Below are 21676 nucleotides of genomic sequence, written 5' to 3'. Positions count from 1 at the left end.
GTTCTGTCTGGTCTCACTACAACACCAGGGTGTCTATAGCCCTGATCTATGGTCAGTTCTGTCTGGTCTCACTACAACACCAGGGTGTCTATAGCCCTGATCTATGGTCAGTTCTGTCTGGTCTCACTACAACACCAGGGTGTCTATAGCCCTGATCTATGGTCAGTTCTGTCTGGTCTCACTACAACACCAGGGTGTCTATAGCCCTGATCTATGGTCAGTTCTGTCTGGTCTCACTACAACACCAGGGTGTCTATAGCCCTGATCTATGGTCAGTTCTGTCTGGTCTCACTACAACACCAGGGTGTCTATAGCCCTGATCTATGGTCAGTTCTGTCTGGTCTCACTACAACACCAGGGTGTCTATAGCCCTGATCTATGGTCAGTTCTGTCTGGTCTCACTACAACACCAGGGTGTCTATAGCCCTGATCTATGGTCAGTTCTGTCTGGTCTCACTACAACACCAGGGTGTCTATAGCCCTGATCTATGGTCAGTTCTGTCTGGTCTCACTACAACACCAGGGTGTCTATAGCCCTGATCTATGGTCAGTTCTGTCTGGTCTCACTACAACACCAGGGTGTCTATAGCCCTGATCTATGGTCAGTTCTGTCTGGTCTCACTACAACACCAGGGTGTCTATAGCCCTGATCTATGGTCAGTTCTGTCTGGTCTCACTACAACACCAGGGTGTCTATAGCCCTGATCTATGGTCAGTTCTGTCTGGTCTCACTACAACACCAGGGTGTCTATAGCCCTGATCTATGGTCAGTTCTGTCTGGTCTCACTACAACACCAGGGTGTCTATAGCCCTGATCTATGGTCAGTTCTGTCTGGTCTCACTACAACACCAGGGTGTCTATAGCCCTGATCTATGGTCAGTTCTGTCTGGTCTCACTACAACACCAGGGTGTCTATAGCCCTGATCTATGGTCAGTTCTGTCTGGTCTCACTACAACACCAGGGTGTCTATAGCCCTGATCTATGGTCAGTTCTGTCTGGTCTCACTACAACACCAGAGTGTCTATAGCCCTGATCTATGGTCAGTTCTGTCTGGTCTCACTACAACACCAGGGTGTCTATAGCCCTGATCTATGGTCAGTTCTGTCTGGTCTCACTACAACACCAGGGAGACGTACATGTGAGTTCGTCGCCCTGGGGGAGACGTACATGTGAGTTCGTCGCCCTGGGGGAGACGTACATGTGAGTTCGTCGCCCTGGGGGAGACGTACATGTGAGTTCGTCGCCCTGGGGGAGACGTACATGTGAGTTCGTCGCCCTGGGGAGACGTACATGTGAGTTCGTCGCCCTGGGGAGACGTACATGTGAGTTCGTCGCCCTGGGGGAGACGTACATGTGAGTTCGTCGCCCTGGGGAGACGTACATGTGAGTTCGTCGCCCTGGGGGAGACGTACATGTGAGTTCGTCACCCTGGGGGGAGACGTACATGTGAGTTCGTCACCCTGGGGAGACGTACATGTGAGTTCGTCGCCCTGGGGGAGACGTACATGTGAGTTCGTCACCCTGGGGAGACGTACATGTGAGTTCGTCACCCTGGGGGAGACGTACATGTGAGTTCGTCACCCTGGGGAGACGTACATGTGAGTTCGTCGCCCTGGGGGAGACGTACATGTGAGTTCGTCACCCTGGGGGAGACGTACATGTGAGTTCGTCGCCCTGGGGGAGACGTACATGTGAGTTCGTCGCCCTGGGGAGACGTACATGTGAGTTCGTCACCCTGGGGAGACGTACATGTGAGTTCGTCACCCTGGGGGAGACGTACATGTGAGTTCGTCACCCTGGGGGAGACGTACATGTGAGTTCGTCACCCTGGGGAGACGTACATGTGAGTTCGTCACCCTGGGGGAGACGTACATGTGAGTTCGTCGCCCTGGGGGAGACGTACATGTGAGTTCGTCGCCCTGGGGGAGACGTACATGTGAGTTCGTCGCCCTGGGGGAGACGTACATGTGAGTTCGTCGCCCTGGGGGAGACGTACATGTGAGTTCGTCACCCTGGGGGAGACGTACATGTGAGTTCGTCACCCTGGGGGAGACGTACATGTGAGTTCGTCACCCTGGGGGAGACGTACATGTGAGTTCGTCGCCCTGGGGGAGACGTACATGTGAGTTCGTCACCCTGGGGGAGACGTACATGTGAGTTCGTCGCCCTGGGGAGACGTACATGTGAGTTCGTCACCCTGGGGGGAGACGTACATGTGAGTTCGTCACCCTGGGGGAGACGTACATGTGAGTTCGTCACCCTGGGGAGACGTACATGTGAGTTCGTCACCCTGGGGGAGACGTACATGTGAGTTCGTCACCCTGGGGGGAGACGTACATGTGAGTTCGTCACCCTGGGGGAGACGTACATGTGAGTTCGTCACCCTGGGGAGACGTACATGTGAGTTCGTCACCCTGGGGGAGACGTACATGTGAGTTCGTCGCCCTGGGGAGACGTACATGTGAGTTCGTCGCCCTGGGGAGACGTACATGTGAGTTCGTCACCCTGGGGGAGACGTACATGTGAGTTCGTCGCCCTGGGGAGACGTACATGTGAGTTCGTCGCCCTGGGGAGACGTACATGTGAGTTCGTCGCCCTGGGGGAGACGTACATGTGAGTTCGTCGCCCTGGGGGAGACGTACATGTGAGTTCGTCGCCCTGGGGAGACGTACATGTGGTTCGTCACCCTGGGGGAGACGTACATGTGAGTTCGTCGCCCTGGGGAGACGTACATGTGAGTTCGTCGCCCTGGGGGAGACGTACATGTGAGTTCGTCGCCCTGGGGGAGACGTACATGTGAGTTCGTCGCCCTGGGGGAGACGTACATGTGAGTTCGTCACCCTGGGGGAGACGTACATGTGAGTTCGTCGCCCTGGGGGAGACGTACATGTGAGTTCGTCGCCCTGGGGGAGACGTACATGTGAGTTCGTCGCCCTGGGGGAGACGTACATGTGAGTTCGTCGCCCTGGGGGAGACGTACATGTGAGTTCGTCACCCTGGGGGAGACGTACATGTGAGTTCGTCACCCTGGGGAGACGTACATGTGAGTTCGTCACCCTGGGGAGACGTACATGTGAGTTCGTCACCCTGGGGGAGACGTACATGTGAGTTCGTCACCCTGGGGGAGACGTACATGTGAGTTCGTCACCCTGGGGAGACGTACATGTGAGTTCGTCACCCTGGGGAGACGTACATGTGAGTTCGTCACCCTGGGGAGACGTACATGTGAGTTCGTCACCCTGGGGAGACGTACATGTGAGTTCGTCACCCTGGGGGAGACGTACATGTGAGTTCGTCACCCTGGGGAGACGTACATGTGAGTTCGTCACCCTGGGGGAGACGTACATGTGAGTTCGTCACCCTGGGGGAGACGCACATGTGAGTTCGTCACCCTGGGGAGACGCACATGTGAGTTCGTCACCCTGGGGAGACGCACATGTGAGTTCGTCACCCTGGGGGAGACGCACATGTGAGTTCGTCACCCTGGGGGAGACGCACATGTGAGTTCGTCACCCTGGGGGAGACGCACATGTGAGTTCGTCACCCTGGGGGAGACGCACATGTGAGTTCGTCACCCTGGGGAGACGCACATGTGAGTTCGTCACCCTGGGGGAGACGTACATGTGAGTTCGTCACCCTGGGGAGACGTACATGTGAGTTCGTCACCCTGGGGAGACGTACATGTGAGTTCGTCACCCTGGGGAGACGCACATGTGAGTTCGTCACCCTGGGGGAGACGCACATGTGAGTTCGTCACCCTGGGGAGACGCACATGTGAGTTCGTCACCCTGGGGAGACGCACATGTGAGTTCGTCACCCTGGGGGAGACGCACATGTGAGTTCGTCACCCTGGGGGAGACGTACATGTGAGTTCGTCACCCTGGGGGAGACGCACATGTGAGTTCGTCACCCTGGGGGAGACACATGTACCTGGCTCAATACATCTTAATATTGTAATATAATGCTGTACCTGGCTCTGTTTGTCCCCCAACATGTTGAAACATCTGTGCTGTCTGTTTGTCCCTCAACATGTTGAAACATCTAATGTCTGTTTGTCCCTCAACATGTTGAAACATCTAATGTCTGTTTGTCCCTCAACATGTTGAAACATCTGTAATGAGCTGTCTGTTTGTCCCTCAACATGTTGAAACATCTGTAATGTCTGTTTGTCCCCCAACATGTTGAAACATCTGTAATGAGCTGTCTGTTTGTCCCTCAACATGTTGAAACATCTGTAATGTCTGTTTGTCCCTCAACATGTTGAAACATCTGTAATGTCTGTTTGTCCCCCAACATGTTGAAACATCTGTAATGTCTGTTTGTCCCTCAACATGTTGAAACATCTGTAATGAGCTGTCTGTTTGTCCCCCAACATGTTGAAACATCTGTAATGTCTGTTTGTCCCTCAACATGTTGAAACATCTGTAATGAGCTGTGTGTTTGTCCCCCAACATGTTGAAACATCTGTAATGTCTGTTTGTCCCTCAACATGTTGAAACATCTGTAATGAGCTGTCTGTTTGTCCCCCAACATGTTGAAACATCTGTGCTGTCTGTTTGTCCCCCAACATGTTGAAACATCTGTAATGTCTGTTTGTCCCCCAACATGTTGAAACATCTGTAATGTCTGTTTGTCCCCCAACATGTTGAAACATCTGTAATGTCTGTTTGTCCCCCAACATGTTGAAACATCTGTAATGTCTGTTTGTCCCCCAACATGTTGAAACATCTGTAATGTCTGTTTGTCCCCCAACATGTTGAAACATCTGTAATGAGCTGTCTGTTTGTCCCCCAACATGTTGAAACATCTGTAATGTCTGTTTGTCCCCAACATGTTGAAACATCTGTAATGTCTGTTTGTCCCTCAACATGTTGAAACATCTGTAATGTCTGTTTGTCCCCAACATGTTGAAACATCTGTAATGTCTGTTTGTCCCCCAACATGTTGAAACATCTGTAATGTCTGTTTGTCCCCCAACATGTTGAACATGTTGAAACATCTGTAATGTCTGTTTGTCCCCCAACATGTTGAAACATCTGTAATGTATGTTTGTCCCCCAACATGTTGAAACATCTGTAATGTCTGTTTGTCCCCCAACATGTTGAAACATCTGTAATGTCTGTTTGTCCCCCAACATGTTGAAACATCTGTAATGTCTGTTTGTTTCTCTGCAGTCTGAATGTGAACGACATACAGGACACGTGTCAGAAGAATGCAGCAGCAGCTCTGGTGGTGGGACGCAGAGACGTGGCTAAGGTAGGACTGATCAGAGGCGTGGCTAATGTAGGACTGGTCAGAGACCGTGTCTAAGGTAGGACTGGTCAGAGACCGTGGCTAAGGTAGGACTGGTCAGAGACCGTGGCTAAGGTAGGACTGGTCAGAGACCGTGTCTAAGGTAGGACTGGTCAGAGGCCGTGGCTAAGGTAGGACTGATCAGAGGCCGTGGCTAAGGTAGGACTGGTCAGAGGCCGTGGCTAAGGTAGGACTGATCAGAGGCCGTGGCTAAGGTAGGACTGGTCAGAGGCCGTGGCTAAGGTAGGACTGGTCAGAGGCCGTGGCTAAGGTAGGACTGGTCAGAGACCGTGTCTAAGGTAGGACGGGTCAGAGACCGTGGCTAAGGTAGGACGGGTCAGAGACCGTGGCTAAGGTAGGACGGGTCAGAGACCGTGGCTAAGGTAGGACGGGTCAGAGACCGTGGCTAAGGTAGGACGGGTCAGAGACCGTGGCTAAGGTAGGACGGGTCAGAGACCGTGGCTAAGGTGGGACGGGTCAGAGACCGTGGCTAAGGTGGGACGGGTCAGAGACCGTGGCTAAGGTGGGACGGGTCAGAGACCGTGGCTAAGGTAGGACGGGTCAGAGACCGTGGCTAAGGTGGGACGGGTCAGAGACCGTGGCTAAGGTAGGACGGGTCAGAGACCGTGGCTAAGGTAGGACGGGTCAGAGACCGTGGCTAAGGTAGGACGGGTCAGAGACCGTGGCTAAGGTGGGACGGGTCAGAGACCGTGGCTAAGGTGGGACGGGTCAGAGACCGTGGCTAAGGTGGGACGGGTCAGAGACCGTGGCTAAGGTGGGACGGGTCAGAGACCGTGGCTAAGGTGGGACGGGTCAGAGACCGTGGCTAAGGTGGGACGGGTCAGAGACCGTGGCTAAGGTGGGACGGGTCAGAGACCGTGGCTAAGGTGGGACGGGTCAGAGACCGTGGCTAAGGTGGGACGGGTCAGAGACCGTGGCTAAGGTGGGACGGGTCAGAGACCGTGGCTAAGGTGGGACGGGTCAGAGACCGTGGCTAAGGTGGGACGGGTCAGAGACCGTGGCTAAGGTGGGACGGGTCAGAGACCGTGGCTAAGGTGGGACGGGTCAGAGACCGTGGCTAAGGTGGGACGGGTCAGAGACCGTGGCTAAGGTAGGACGGGTCAGAGACCGTGGCTAAGGTAGGACGGGTCAGAGACCGTGGCTAAGGTAGGACGGGTCAGAGACCGTGGCTAAGGTAGGACGGGTCAGAGACCGTGGCTAAGGTAGGACGGGTCAGAGACCGTGGCTAAGGTAGGACCGGTCAGAGACCGTGGCTAAGGTAGGACCGATCAGAGGCGTGGCTGATCAGAGGCGTGGCTAAGGTAGGACCGGTCAGAGACACTGAGACATGGCTAAGGTAGGACCGATCAGAGGCGTGGCTGATCAGAGGCGTGGCTAAGGTAGGACCGGTCAGAGAGACGGAGACGTGGCTAAGGTAGGACCGATCAGAGACCGTGGCTAAGGTAGGACCGATCAGAGAGACTGAGACATGGCTAAGGTAGGACCGATCAGAGGCGTGGCTGATCAGAGGCGTGGCTAAGGTAGGACCGGTCAGAGACCGTGGCTAAGGTAGGACCGGTCAGAGACCGTGGCTAAGGTAGGACCGGTCAGAGACCGTGGCTAAGGTAGGACCGGTCAGAGACCGTGGCTAAGGTAGGACCGGTCAGAGACCGTGGCTAAGGTAGGACCGGTCAGAGACCGTGGCTAAGGTAGGACCGGTCAGAGACCGTGGCTAAGGTAGGACCGGTCAGAGACCGTGGCTAAGGTAGGACCGGTCCGAGACCGTGGCTAAGGTAGGACCGGTCCGAGACCGTGGCTAAGGTAGGACCGGTCAGAGACCGTGGCTAAGGTAGGACCGGTCAGAGACCGTGGCTAAGGTAGGACCGGTCAGAGACCGTGGCTAAGGTAGGACCGGTCAGAGACCGTGGCTAAGGTAGGACCGGTCAGAGACCGTGGCTTAGGTAGGACCGGTCAGAGACTGTAGGGCCCTGTGTTAACTCTGTGTACTGTAGGTGTTAACTCTGTGTACTGTAGGACCCTGTATCAACTCTGTGTACTGTAGGACCCTGTATTAACTCTGTGTACTGTAGGACCCTGTATTAACTCTGTGTACTGTAGGAGTGGACCCTGTATTAACCCTGTGTACTGTAGGACCCTGTATTAACTCTGTGTACTGTAGGACCCTGTATTAACTCTGTGTACTGTAGGACCCTGTATTAACTCTGTGTACTGTAGGACCCTGTATTAACTCTGTGTACTGTAGGGCCATGTATTAACTCTGTGTACTGTAGGACCCTGTATTAACTCTGTGTACTGTAGGACCCTGTATTAACTCTGTGTACTGTAGGACCCTGTATTAACTCTGTGTACTGTAGGTATTAACTCTGTGTACTGTAGGTATTAACTCTGTGTACTGTAGGTATTAACTCTGTGTACTGTAGGTATTAACTCTGTGTACTGTAGGACCCTGTATTAACTCTGTGTACTGTAGGACCCTGTATTAACTCTGTGTACTGTAGGACCCTGTATTAACTCTGTGTACTGTAGGTATTAACTCTGTGTACTGTAGGTATTAACTCTGTGTACTGTAGGACCCTGTATTAACTCTGTGTACTGTAGGACCCTGTATTAACTCTGTGTACTGTAGGACCCTGTATTAACTCTGTGTACTGTAGGTATTAACTCTGTGTACTGTAGGTATTAACTCTGTGTACTGTAGGTATTAACTCTGTGTACTATAGGACCCTGTATTAACTCTGTGTACTGTAGGTATTAACTCTGTGTACTGTAGGGCCCTGTATTAACTCTGTGTACTGTAGGACCCTGTTTAACTCTGTGTATTGTAGGACCCTGTATTAACTCTGTGTACTGTAGGGCCCTGTATTAACTCTGTGTACTGTAGGGCCCTGTATTAACTCTGTGTACTGTAGGGCCCTGTATTAACTCTGTACTGTAGGTGTTAACTCTGTGTACTGTAGGACCCTGTATTAACTCTGTGTACTGTAGGGCCCTGTATTAACTCTGTGTACTGTCGGACCCTGTATTAACTCTGTGTACTGTAGGGCCCTGTATTAACTCTGTGTACTGTCGGACCCTGTATTAACTCTGTGTACTGTAGGGCCCTGTATTAACTCTGTGTACTGTAGGTATTAACTCTGTGTACTGTAGGACCCTGTATTAACTCTGTGTACTGTAGGGCCCTGTATTAACTCTGTGTACTGTCGGACCCTGTATTAACTCTGTGTACTGTAGGACCCTGTATTAACTCTGTGTACTGTAGGGCCCTGTATTAACTCTGTGTACTGTCGGACCCTGTATTAACTCTGTGTACTGTAGGACCCTGTATTAACTCTGTGTACTGTAGGACCCTGTATTAACTCTGTGTACTGTAGGACCCTGTATTAACTCTGTGTACTGTAGGAGTGGGCCCTGTGTACTGTAGGACCCTGTATTAACTATGTGCACTGTAGGTGTGGGTCCTGTGTACTGTAGGACCCTGTATTAACTCTGTGTACTGTAGGACCCTGTATTAACTCTGTGTACTGTAGGACCCTGTATTAACTCTGTGTATTGTAGGACCCTGTATTAACTCTGTGTCCTGTAGGACCCTGTATTAACGCTGTGTACTGTAGGACCCTGTATTAACTCTGTGTCCTGTAGGACCCTGTATTAACGCTGTGTATTGTAGGACCCTGTATTAACTCTGTGTACTGTAGGACCCTGTATTAACTCTGTGTACTGTAGGACCCTGTTTAACTCTGTGTATTGTAGGACCCTGTATTAACTCTGTGTACTGTAGGGCCCTGTATTAACTCTGTGTACTGTAGGGCCCTGTATTAACTCTGTGTACTGTAGGTGTTAACTCTGTGTACTGTATTAACCCTGTGTACTGTAGGACCCTGTATTAACTCTGTGTACTGTAGGACCCTGTGTACTGTAGGACCCTGTATTAACTCTGTGTACTGTAGGACCCTGTATTAACTCTGTGTATTGTAGGACCCTGTATTAACTCTGTGTCCTGTAGGACCCTGTATTAACGCTGTGTACTGTAGGACCCTGTATTAACTCTGTGTCCTGTAGGACCCTGTATTAACGCTGTGTATTGTAGGACCCTGTATTAACTCTGTGTACTGTAGGACCCTGTATTAACTCTGTGTACTGTAGGACCCTGTTTAACTCTGTGTATTGTAGGACCCTGTATTAACTCTGTGTACTGTAGGGCCCTGTATTAACTCTGTGTACTGTAGGGCCCTGTATTAACTCTGTGTACTGTAGGTGTTAACTCTGTGTACTGTAGGGCCCTGTATTAACTCTGTGTACTGTAGGACCCTGTGTACTGTAGGACCCTGTATTAACTCTGTGTACTGTAGGACCCTGTATTAACTATGTGTACTGTAGGTGTTAACTCTGTGTACTGTAGGACCCTGTATTAACTCTGTGTACTGTAGGACCCTGTATTAACTCTGTGTACTGTAGGACCCTGTATTAACTCTGTGTACTGTAGGACCCTGTATTAACTCTGTGTAATGTAGGGCCCTGTATTAACTCTGTGTACTGTAGGTGTTAACTCTGTGTACTGTAGGACCCTGTATTAACTCTGTGTAATGTAGGGCCCTGTATTAACTCTGTGTACTGTAGGACCCTGTATTAACTCTGTGTACTGTAGGACCCTGTATTAACTCTGTGTACTGTAGGACCCTGTATTAACTCTGTGTACTGTAGGACCCTGTGTTAACTCTGTGTACTGTAGGACCCTGTATTAACTCTGTGTACTGTAGGGCCCTGTATTAACTCTGTGTACTGTAGGACCCGGTATTAACTCTGTGTACTGTAGGTGTGGGCCCTGTGTACTGTAGGACCCTGTATTAACTCTGTGTACTGTAGGGCCCGGTATTAACTCTGTGTACTGTAGGTGTGGGCCCTGGCCTCGGCTGCCACCAGCCTAGAACTCAGTCCTGACTCTGACCCTGATGCAGACGCTCCCTGGGCCAGACATCCGTTTGGACGCCACCTGCTGGAAACTCTGTGAGTAGCAGGCAAATATACTACACTGTATATACTGTACTGATGTACACTGAGTGAACAAAACATTATGAACACCTGCTGACATGACATAGACTGATTCAATATTAGGAAGGTGTTCTTAATGTTTTGTATACTCAATTAAAAATAACAGTAATTGGACAAAAGATCCGTTTTGGCAAAGCCCAGCAGGAACATACCGGACCCGCCAGGAATTGAGTTTGACCATGGGGTGTCCTGTACATCAAGCTGTCTCACTACAGAAACAGGAGATAGACTAGTGTCCTGTCCAGGGGGTGTCCTGGTACATCAAGCTGTCTCACTACAGAAACAGGAGATAGACTAGTGTCCTGTCCAGGGGGTGTCCTGTCCAGGGGGTGTCCTGTACATCAAGCTGTCTCACTACAGAAACAGGAGAGAGACTAGTGTCCTGTCCAGGGGGTGTCCTGTCCAGGGGGTGTCCTGTCCAGGGGGTGTCCTGACCAGGGGGTGTCCTGTCCAGGGGTGTCCTGTCCAGGGGGTGTCCTGTACATCAAGCTGTCTCACTACAGAAACAGGAGAGAGACTAGTGTCCTGTCCAGGGGGTGTCCTGTCCAGGGGGTGTCCTGTACATTAGTCATTGTGGCTGGTACAAGGCTACTTACTGTATATACTGGAGGGATTAGGACACTCTGTCTGTCTCTGTCCCCTCCTCCCAGTCTGATGAATGATGTCCAGACTCTAGCCATGCTGTGTAGTGTCCAGGACTCCTCTGTCCCCTCCTCCCAGTCTGATGAGTGATGTCCAGACTCTAGCCATGCTGTGTAGTGTCCAGGACTCCTCTGTCCCCTCCTCCCAGTCTGATGAGTGATGTCCAGTCTCTAGCCATGCTGTGTAGTGTTCAGGACTCCTCTGTCCCCTCCTCCCCAGTCTGGACCACTACAGTCTGATGAGTGATGTCCAGACTCTAGCCATGCTGTGTAGTGTGTTCAGGACCCAGGGCTGTTCCCAGGACTACTTCTCTCTGTATGGACAGCAACGCTCTTCTCTGTTTCCCCCTCATCACTCCCGATACGTAAGTCAAAGTTTATATCCTCAACGTGGGTAACCTTGGTTACTGTTTTCCCTGGTCTGGCATATGGAGCCATTCCTTTTTCTGAAAATGTTTTTTAAATGTTTTCTCTCCTCTCCCTCTCCCTCTCCCTCTCCTCACCTCTCTCTCCTCTCCCCTCCTCTCCCTCTCCTCTCCTCTCCATACTCTTCTCTCCTCTCCCTCCCTCCTCTCCCCTCCCCCTCTCCTCTCCCTGCGTCTCCTCTCCTCTCCCTGCCCCTCCTCTCCTCTCCCTGCCCCTCTCCTCTCCTCTTCTCTCCCTGCCTCTCCTCCCCTCTACCCTCCCCTTCTCCTCTCCCTTTCCTCCTCTCCTCTCCTCTCCCTCTCCTCTCCATACTCTTCTCTCCTCTCCTCTCCCTGCCTCTCCTCTCCCTGCCCCTCTCCTCTCCCTGCCCCTCTCCTCTTCTCTCCTCTCCCTGCCCCTCTCCTCTTCTCTCCTCTCCCTGCCCCTCTCCTCTCCTCTCCTCTCCCCTCCCTCCCGGTCTCTCCCTCTCCCCTCCCTCCCTGTCTCTCCCTCTCCTCTCCCTCTCCTCTCCATGCCTCTCCTCTCCCTGCCCTTCTCCTCTTCTCCCCTCTACCCTCCCCCTCTCCTCTCCTCTCCTCCAGCCCAGCTACACATCCAGCTCTGTGTCGTCAGGCTCCTGTTACAGCACCTCAGACTCCACCACCACCACCACCTGGAGCATCGGTATGTAACCCGGGATGGGAATAAAAGGCTGTTTATGGTATGAACTCAGTGATCCCAGAAGAGGCCAGCACCCTGTTCACACTACATGACCCAAGAGTATGTGGACACCTGCTCATCCAACACCTCATTCAAAAAGGATGGGCATTAATATGGAGTTGGTCCCCCCTTTGCTGCTATAACAACCTCCACTCTTCTGGGAAGGCTTCCAACCACTCTACTGCCAATGTTTGTCTATGGAGATTGCGTGCGCAATTCTACGTACCTGTCAGAAACGCGTGTGGCTGAAATAGCCAAATCCACTAATATGAAGGGGTGTCCACATACTGCTGAATGTAGTGTGCACTACTTTAGGTCAGAGCCTACACCCTAATCCCTATACTGAAGTACACTATTTTGTCTAACCTAAAGAAGTATCCTAATCACCAGTCGACTTTCATAACTGTTAGGGAACATGGGACAGTCATGATTTAATCTGACCTGCTGCTTCCTGTGGAACATACAGTCTAACCTGCTGCTTCCTGTGGAACATACAGTCTAACCTGCTGCTTCCTGTGGAACATACAGTCTAACCTGCTGCTTCCTGTGGAACACACAGTCTAACCTGCTGCTTCCTGTGGAACATACAGTCTAACCTGCTGCTTCCTGTGGAACACACAGTCTAACCTGCTGCTTCCTGTGGAACATACAGTCTAACCTGCTGCTTCCTGTGGAACACAGTCTAACCTGCTGCTTCCTGTGGAACACACAGTCTAACCTGCTGCTTCCTGTGGAACACACAGTCTAACCTGCTGCTTCCTGTGGAACACACAGTCTAACCTGCTGCTTCCTGTGGAACACACAGTCTAACCTGCTGCTTCCTGTGGAACACACAGTCTAACCTGCTGCTTCCTGTGGAACATACAGTCTAACCTGCTGCTTCCTGTGGAACATACAGTCTAACCTGCTGCTTCCTGTGGAACACACAGTCTAACCTGCTGCTTCCTGTGGAACACACAGTCTAACCTGCTGCTTCCTGTGGAACACACAGTCTAACCTGCTAATATTCTCCATAGATACCCAGTGTCAATAACATGTAGCCATCTGTGTAAAAGGAGTTTCTGTCTATTTCATTAGGTCGAGACCCGGAGCAGGTCCCTCCCTTGGGGGAGTCCTCGCCTGACGACTATCGCCACGCCAACCAGATGTACACAGACCCCCGCGAGCGAGAGAGAGAACTACACGACATGAATAAAAGGTCATTGAGTCGAGTCCAGAATTAGACGTTTAGGAAAAACACACATGAACAAAGACAAGCCAATGTTTTCTTCATAGACATACACGAGAAACAACAAGAGAGGCTGATGTCTGCGTCAGAATGGACCAACATGTCGGCCATCTTACCTAGGACCGGTCCTGAACATGGGGCAGTCTCTTATCTGTTCTAGATCTGCGGTTCTCTCTCTCTCTCTCTACCCTCTCAGGCTGCTGGACCCAGCCAACACCATGCAGTTTGATGACTTTAAGAAGTGTTACGGGGAGATCCTCCATCGATGGGGTCTGAAGGACAAGAGAGCCGAGGTCCTCAAGTTTACATCCTGTCCTCCTGAACCGCACAAAGGCATCGGTGAGTCTCCTAGATAGTTGGTATCCCAGGGTGAGTCTCCTAGATAGATGGTGAGTCTCCTAGATAGATGGTATACCAGGGTGAGTCTCCTAGATAGATGGTATACCAGGGTGAGTCTCCTAGATAGATGGTATACCAGGGTGAGTCTCCTAGATAGATGATATACCAGGGTGAGTCTCCTAGATAGATGGTGAGTCTCCTAGATAGATGGTATACCAGGGTGAGTCTCCTAGATAGATGGTATACCAGGGTGAGTCTCCTAGATAGATGGTGAGTCTCCTAGATAGATGGTGAGTCTCCTAGATAGATGGTGAGTCTCCTAGATAGATGGTATACCAGGGTGAGTCTCCTAGATAGATGGTATACCAGGGTGAGTCTCCTAGATAGATGGTGAGTCTCCTAGATAGATGGTGAGTCTCCTAGATAGATGGTATACCAGGGTGAGTCTCCTAGATAGATGGTATACCAGGGTGAGTCTCCTAGATAGATGGTATACCAGGGTGAGTTTCCTAGATAGATAGTATACCAGGGTGAGTCTCCTAGATAGATGGTGAGTCTCCTAGATAGATGGTATACCAGGGTGAGTCTCCTAGATAGATGGTATACCAGGGTGAGTCTCCTAGATAGATGGTATACCAGGGTGAGTTTCCTAGATAGATAGTATACCAGGGTGAGTCTCCTAGATAGATGGTGAGTCTCCTAGATAGATGGTGAGTCTCCTAGATAGATGGTGAGTCTCCTAGATAGATGGTATACCAGGGTGAGTCTCCTAGATAGATGGCGAGTCTCCTAGATAGATGGCGAGTCTCCTAGATAGATGGTGAGTCTCCTAGATAGATGGTATACCAGGGTGAGTCTCCTAGATAGATGGTGAGTCTCCTAGATAGATGGTGAGTCTCCTAGATAGATGGTGAGTCTCCTAGATAGATGGTATACCAGGGTGAGTCTCCTAGATAGATGGTGAGTCTCCTAGATAGATGGTGAGTCTCCTAGATAGATGGTGAGTCTCCTAGATAGATGGTATACCAGGGTGAGTCTCCTAGATAGATGGTATACCAGGGTGAGTCTCCTAGATAGATGGTGAGTCTCCTAGATAGATGGTGAGTCTCCTAGATAGATGGTGAGTCTCCTAGATAGATGGTATACCAGGGTGAGTCTCCTAGATAGATGGCGAGTCTCCTAGATAGATGGCGAGTCTCCTAGATAGATGGTGAGTCTCCTAGATAGATGGTATCCCAGGGTGAGTCTCCTAGATAGATGGTGAGTCTCCTAGATAGATGGTGAGTCTCCTAGATAGATGGTGAGTCTCCTAGATAGATGGTATCCCAGGGTGAGTCTCCTAGATAGATGGTGAGTCTCCTAAATAGATGGTATACCAGGGTGAGTCTCCTAGATAGATGGTGAGTCTCCTAGATACATGGTATACCAGGGTGAGTCTCCTAGATAGATGGTATACCAGGGTGAGTTTCCTAGATAGATAGTATACCAGGGTGAGTCTCCTAGATAGATGGTGAGTCTCCTAGATACATGGTATACCAGGGTGAGTTTCCTAGATAGATGGTGAGTCTCCTAGATAGATGGTGAGTCTCCTAGATAGATGGTGAGTTTCCTAGATAGATGGTATACCAGGGTGAGTCTCCTAGATAGATGGTATACCAGGGTGAGTCTCCTAGATAGATGGTGAGTCTCCTGGATAGATGGTGAGTCTCCTAGATAGATGGTATACCAGGGTGAGTCTCCTAGATAGATGGTGAGTCTCCTAGATAGATGGCGAGTCTCCTAGATAGATGGCGAGTCTCCTAGATAGATGGTGAGTCTCCTAGATAGATGGTGAGTCTCCTAGATAGATGGTATACCAGGGTGAGTCTCCTAGATAGATGGTATACCAGGGTGAGTCTCCTAGATAGATGGTGAGTCTCCTAGATAGATGGTATACCAGGGTGAGTCTCCTAGATAGATGGTATTATTACTGACTCCATTTGGCTCCTCTCTCCCATCTACCCCCTCTCCTCCTCCTCCTCTCTCCCATCTACCCCCTCTCCTCCTCCTCCTCTCTCCCATCTACCCCCTCTCCTCCTCCCTCCTCTCTCCCCCTCTCCTCCTCCTCCTCCCTCCTCTCTCCCATCTACCCCCTCTCCTCCTCCCTCCTCTCTCCCATCTACCCCCTCTCCTCCTCCTCCTCCCTCCTCTCTCCCATCTACCCCCTCTCCTCCTCCTCCCTCCTCTCTCCATCTACCCCCTCTCCTCCTCCTCTCTCCCATCTACCCCCTCTCCTCCTCCTCTCTCCCATCTACCCCTCTCCTCCTCCTCCTCCTCTCTCCATCTACCCCCTCTCCTCCTCCCTCCTCTCTCCCATCTACCCCCTCTCCTCTTCCTCCTCCCTCCTCTCTCCCATCTACCCCCTCTCCTCCTCCTCCTCCCTCCTCTATCCATCTACCCCCTCTCCTCCTCCTCCCTCTTCTCTCCATCCAACCCCTCTCCTCCTCCTCTCTCCCCTCTATCCATCTACCTCCTCTCCTCTCTCCATCTACCCCCTCTCCTCCTCCTCCCTCTTCTCTCCATCCACCCCTCTCCTCTTCCTCCCTCCTCTCTCCATCTACCCCCTCTCCTCCTCCTCCCCCTCTCTCCATCCAACTCCTCTCCTCCTCCCCTCCCTTCTTCTCCTCTAACTTCTCCCCCTTCTCTCCATCCACCCCTCTCCTTCACCACCACCTCCTCTCTCCATCTACCCCCTCTCCTCCTCCTCTCCTCTCTCCATCTACCTCCTCTCCTCCTCCTCCCTCTTCTCTCCATCCACCCCCTCTCCTCCTCCTCCCTCCTCTCTCCATCTACCCCTCTCCTCCTCCTCCCTCTTCTCTCCATCCACCCCCTCTCCTCCTCCTCCCTCTTCTCTCCATCCACCCCCTCTCCTCCTCCTCTCTCCTCTCTCCATCTACCCCCTCTCCTCCTCCTCCCTCTTCTCTCCATCCACCCCTCTCCTCCTCCTCCCTCTTCTCTCCATCCACCCCCTCTCCTCCTCCTCTCTCCTCTCTCCATCTACCCCCTCTCCTCCTCCTCCCTCTTCTCTCCATCCACCCCTCTCTCCTCCTCCTCCCTCCTCTCTCCATCTACCCCCTCTCCTCCTCCTCCCCCTCTCTCCATCCAACTCCTCTCCTCCTCCCCTCCCTTCTTCTCCTCTAACTTCTCCCCCTTCTCTTCATCCACCCCTCTCCTTCACCACCATCTCCTCTCCCCTTTCCTCCCCTCTCCTCCTCCTCTCCTCTCTCCATCTACCTCCCTCTCCTCCTCCTCCCTCTTCTCTCCATCCACCCCCTCTCCTCCTCCTCCCTCCTCTCTCCATCTACCCCCTCTCCTCCTCCTCCCTCTTCTCTCCATCCACCCCCTCTCCTCCTCCTCCCTCTTCTCTCCATCCACCCCCTCTCCTCCTCCTCTCTCCTCTCTCCATCTACCCCCTCTCCTCCTCCTCCCTCTTCTCTCCATCCACCCCCTCTCCTCCTCCTCCCTCTTCTCTCCATCCACCCCCTCTCCTCCTCCCTCTCTCCTCTCTCCATCTACCCCTCTCCTCCTCCTCCCTCTTCTCTCCATCCACCCCCTCTCCTCCTCCTCCCTCCTCTCTCCATCTACCCCCTCTCCTCCTCCTCCCCCTCTCTCCATCCAACTCCTCTCCTCCTCCCTCCCTTCTTCTCCTCTAACTTCTCCCCCTTCTCTTCATCCACCCCTCTCCTTCACCACCATCTCCTCTCCCCTTTCCTCCCCTCTCCTCCTCCCCCTCTCTCCATCAACCCTCTCTCCTTCACCACCACCTCCTCTCTCCACCACCTCCTCTCCCCTCTCCTTCTCCCCCTCCTCTCTCCTCCTCCCCCTCTCTCCATCCACCCTCTCTCCTTCACCACCACCTCCTCTCTCCTCCTCCCCCTCTCCCACCACCTCCTCTCCCCTCTCCTTCTCCCCCTCCTCTCTCCTCCTCCCCCTCTCTCCATCCACCCTCTCTCCTTCACCACCAACTCCCTCTCCTCCTCCCCCTCTCTCCATCCACCTCCTCTCTCCTCCTCCCCCTCTCTCCTTCACCACCACCTCCTCTCTCCTCCTCCCCCTCTCTCCTTCACCACCACCTCCTCTCTCCTCCTCCCCCTCTCTCCACCACCTCCTCTCCCCTCTCCTTCTCCCCTCCTCTCTCCTCCTCCCCCTCTCTCCATCAACCCTCTCTCCTTCACCACCACCTCCTCTCTCCTCCTCCCTCCTCTCTCCATCTACCCCCTCTCTCCACCACCTCCTCTCCCCTCTCCTTCACCACCACCTCCTCTCTCCTCCTCTCTCCTCTCTCCATCTACCCCCTCTCCTCCTCCTCCCTCTTCTCTCCATCCACCCCCTCTCCTCCTCCTCCCTCCTCTCTCCATCTACCCCCTCTCCTCCTCCTCCCCCTCTCTCCATCCAACTCCTCTCCTCCTCCCCTCCCTTCTTCTCCTCTAACTTCTCCCCCTTCTCTTCATCCACCCTCTCTCCTTCACCACCACCTCCTCTCCCACCACCTCCTCTCCCCCCTCTCCTTCTCCCCCTCCTCTCTCCCCCCACCCCCTCTCCTCCTCCTCTCTCCTCCTCCCCCTCTCTCCATCCACCCTCTCCTTCACCACCACCTCCCCTCTCCTCCTCCCCCCTCTCTCCACCACCCTCTCTCCTTCACCACCACCTCCCCTCTCTCCATCAACCCCCTCTCCTTCACCACCACCTCCTCTCTCCTCCCCCTCTCTCCACCACCTCCTCTCCCCTCTCCTTCTCCTCCTCTCTCTCCCCCTCTCTCCACCCACCCCCTCTCCTCCTCCTCTCTCCTCCTCCCCCTCTCTCCATCCACCCTCTCTCCTTCACCACCACCTCCTCTCTCCTCCTCCCCCTCTCTCCACCACCTCCTCTCCCCTCTCCTTCTTCTCCTCCTCTCTCTCCCCCTCTCTCCACCCACCCCCTCTCCTCCTCCTCTCTCCTCCTCCCCCTCTCCTTCTCCCCCTCCTCTCTCCTCCTCCCCCTCTCTCCATCCACCCTCTCTCCTTCACCACCACCTCCTCTCTCCTCCTCCCCCTCTCTCCACCACCTCCTCTCCCCTCTCCTTCTTCTCCTCCTCTCTCTCCCCTCTCTCTTCAGAGTTTGGTGTGTACTGCTGCCATTGTCGTAGCCAGGTGCGGGGGACTCAGTGTGCTGTGTGTAGCGCTTCACCTTCCAGTGTGCCATCTGTCACGTGGCTGTCCGAGGCTCCTCTAACTTCTGTCTGAGTTGTGGTCACGGGGGGCACACCTCCCACATGATGGAGTGGTTCAGAACACAGGACGAATGTCCCACAGGCTGCGGCTGCCACTGTCTGCTACAGAGCACCTTCTGAGAGAGACGCTGAGACACAGACTGATGCAGACTCACACACACACACACACACACACACACACACACACACACACACACACACACACACACACACACACACACACACACACACACACACACACACACACACACACACACACACACACACACACACTGTCTGCTACAGAGCACCTTCTGAGAGAGACGCTGGGACACAGACTGATGCACACACACACACACACACACACACACACACACACACACACACACACACACACACACACACACACACACACACACACACACACACACACACACACACTGCTACAGAGCACCTTCTGAGAGAGACGCTGAGACACAGACTGATGCAGACTCACACACACACACACACACACACACACACACACACACACACACACACACACACACACACACACACACACACACTGTCTGCTACAGAGCACCTTCTGAGAGAGACGCTAGGACACAGACTGATGCAGACTCACACACACACACACACACACACACACACACACACACACACACACACACACACACACTGTCTGCTACAGAGCACCTTCTGAGAGAGACGCTGGGACACAGACTGATGCAGACACACACACACACACACACAGCAGTCCATTAATTTAGTCCTGGAACGCTGTGGTCTGGAGAGGTTGTATAATGAGATGCTGAGGTAGAGGTTGTTATGAAGGCCTTAATGCCTTGACTAGATGTTCCCCCACACAATAAACATCTGATTGAATACAAACTGTTGTTGTCTGAAACTCTTTGCTGTCACTTAGCAACAAATGAAAGGTCAACCACTGCGACCTGGCCAAGATAAAGCAAAGCAGTGCACCGACCTTATGGTGCCATGGATGGCAGATAGGATCATGCCATAATCACATCTGATTTTATTGTGGCCTCCCGGGTGGCGCAGTGGTTAAGGGCGCTGTACTGCAGCGCCAGCTGTGCCACCAGAGACTCTGGGTTCGCGCCCAGGCTCTGTCGTAACCGGCCGTGACCGGGAGGTCCGTGGGGCGACGCACAATTGACCTAGCGTCGCCCGGGTTAGGGAGTGGTTGGCCGGTAGGGATATCCTTGTCCCATCGCACACCAGCGACTCCTGTGGCGGGCTGGGCGCAGTGTGCGCTAGCCAAGGTTGTCAGATGCACAGTGTTTCCTCCGACACATTGGTGCGGCTGGCTTCCGGGTTGGATGCGCACTGTGTTAAAGAAGCAGTGCAGCTTGGTTGGGTTGTGTATCGGAGGACGCATGACTTTCAACCTTCGTCTCTCCAGAGCACGTACGGGAGTTGTAGCGATGTCGCTACTAAAATCAATTGGATACCACGAAACTGGGGAGAAAAAGGGGTAAAATTAAAAATATATTTATTTTAAAAATCTGATTTTATTTGTGACATGCACCATGCACCTCACAGTGAAATGAAATGCTGAATACAACAGGTGTAGTAGACCTTACAGTGAAATGCTGAATACAACAGGTGTAGTAGACCTCACAGTGAAATGCTGAATACAACAGGTGTAGTAGACCTCACAGTGAAATGCTGAATACAACAGGTGTAGTAGACCTCACAGTGAAATGCTGAATACAACAGGTGTAGTAGACCTTACAGTGAAATGCTGAATACAACAGGTGTAGTAGACCTTACAGTGAAATGCTGAATACAACTGGTGTAGTAGACCTCACAGTGAAATGCTGAATACAACAGGTGTAGGTAGACCTCACAGTGAAATACTGAATACAACAGGTGTAGTAGACCTTACAGTGAAATGCTGAATACAACAGGTGTAGGTAGACCTCACAGTGAAATGCTTCCTCTTCTCCTCTCCCAATGCTTAGTGCTAACAGGACAGTTACTGGTCCTCTCCCAATGCTTAGTGCTAACAGGACAGTTACTGGTCCTCTCCCAATGCTTAGTACTAACAGGACAGTTACTGGTCCTCTCCCAATGCTTAGTACTAACAGGACAGTTACTGATCCTCTCCCAATGCTTAGTACTAACAGGACAGTTACTGATCCTCTCCCAATGCTTAGTACTAACAGGACAGTTACTGATCCTCTCTCAATGCTCCCAATGCTTAGTACTAACAGGACAGTTACTGATCCTCTCCCAATGCTTAGTACTAACAGGACAGTTACTGATCCTCTTCCAATGCTGAGTACTAACAGGACAGTTACTGGTCCTCTCCCAATGCTTAGTACTAACAGGACAGTTACTGGGCCTCTCCCAATGCTTAGTACTAACAGGACAGTTACTGGGCCTCTCCCAATGCTTAGTACTAACAGGACAGTTACTGATCCTCTCCCAATGCTTAGTACTAACAGGACAGTTACTGGTCCTCTCCCAATGCTTAGTACTAACAGGACAGTTGCAATGTTTTGTAGATGGGGGAAAAAAACTGTCCGTGAAACAGTCTTGATATGTTCGTCAAAAGAGAGATCTGGGTCCAGATTAATGCCAAGGTCCTTCACAGTTTTATTTGAGACGACTGTACAACAATCAAGATTAATTGTCAGATTCAACAGAAGTTCTACTTGTTTCTTGGGACCTAGAACTAGCATCTCTGTTTTGTCCGAGTTTAAATGGTTTTGTCCGAGTTTAAATG

At 52.2% G+C, this 21676-nt stretch overlaps 2 protein-coding genes across 2 annotated transcripts in view; both read left to right on the top strand.

Annotated features, from left to right (window-relative positions):
- The window catches only part of LOC124035444 (GATOR complex protein WDR59-like), a 67430-nt gene extending 56181 nt beyond the window's left edge, over positions 1 to 11249 (top strand). Inside the window, exons 18-20 of the mRNA XM_046348891.1 lie at positions 5177 to 5258; positions 10207 to 10319; positions 11226 to 11249. Coding sequence (XP_046204847.1) covers positions 5177 to 5257 — 81 coding nt within the window. The 3' untranslated portion in view covers position 5258; positions 10207 to 10319; positions 11226 to 11249. The remainder of the gene's footprint in view (positions 1 to 5176; positions 5259 to 10206; positions 10320 to 11225) is intronic.
- Positions 11250 to 13352: 2103 nt separating this feature from the next.
- LOC124035447 (GATOR complex protein WDR59-like) lies at positions 13353 to 19090 on the top strand. Its single transcript, XM_046348897.1, has 2 exons — positions 13353 to 13697; positions 18831 to 19090. The coding sequence occupies exons 1-2, from the start codon at positions 13493 to 13495 to the stop codon at positions 18956 to 18958; spliced, it is 333 nt and encodes a 110-aa protein (XP_046204853.1). The 5' UTR covers positions 13353 to 13492; the 3' UTR covers positions 18959 to 19090.
- The last annotated feature ends 2586 nt before the right edge of the window (positions 19091 to 21676 follow it).

The sequence above is a fragment of the Oncorhynchus gorbuscha genome, linkage group LG05, assembly GCF_021184085.1.
Source record: "Oncorhynchus gorbuscha isolate QuinsamMale2020 ecotype Even-year linkage group LG05, OgorEven_v1.0, whole genome shotgun sequence".
NCBI classification, from domain to species: Eukaryota; Metazoa; Chordata; class Actinopteri; order Salmoniformes; family Salmonidae; genus Oncorhynchus; species Oncorhynchus gorbuscha.
Note: the sequence above shows the minus strand (reverse complement) of the source record. Positions and strands in the feature narration are given on the sequence as shown.

Bases quoted from the DNA above. Each gene is read 5' to 3' on its own strand.
- LOC124035447 (XM_046348897.1), top strand. From the start codon at position 13,493: ATGGGGCAGTCTCTTATCTGTTCTAGATCTGCGGTTCTCTCTCTCTCT. The intron at 13,698-18,830 runs GTGAGTCTCCTA...CTCTCTCTTCAG, and splicing joins TGAACCGCACAAAGGCATCG to AGTTTGGTGTGTACTGCTGC.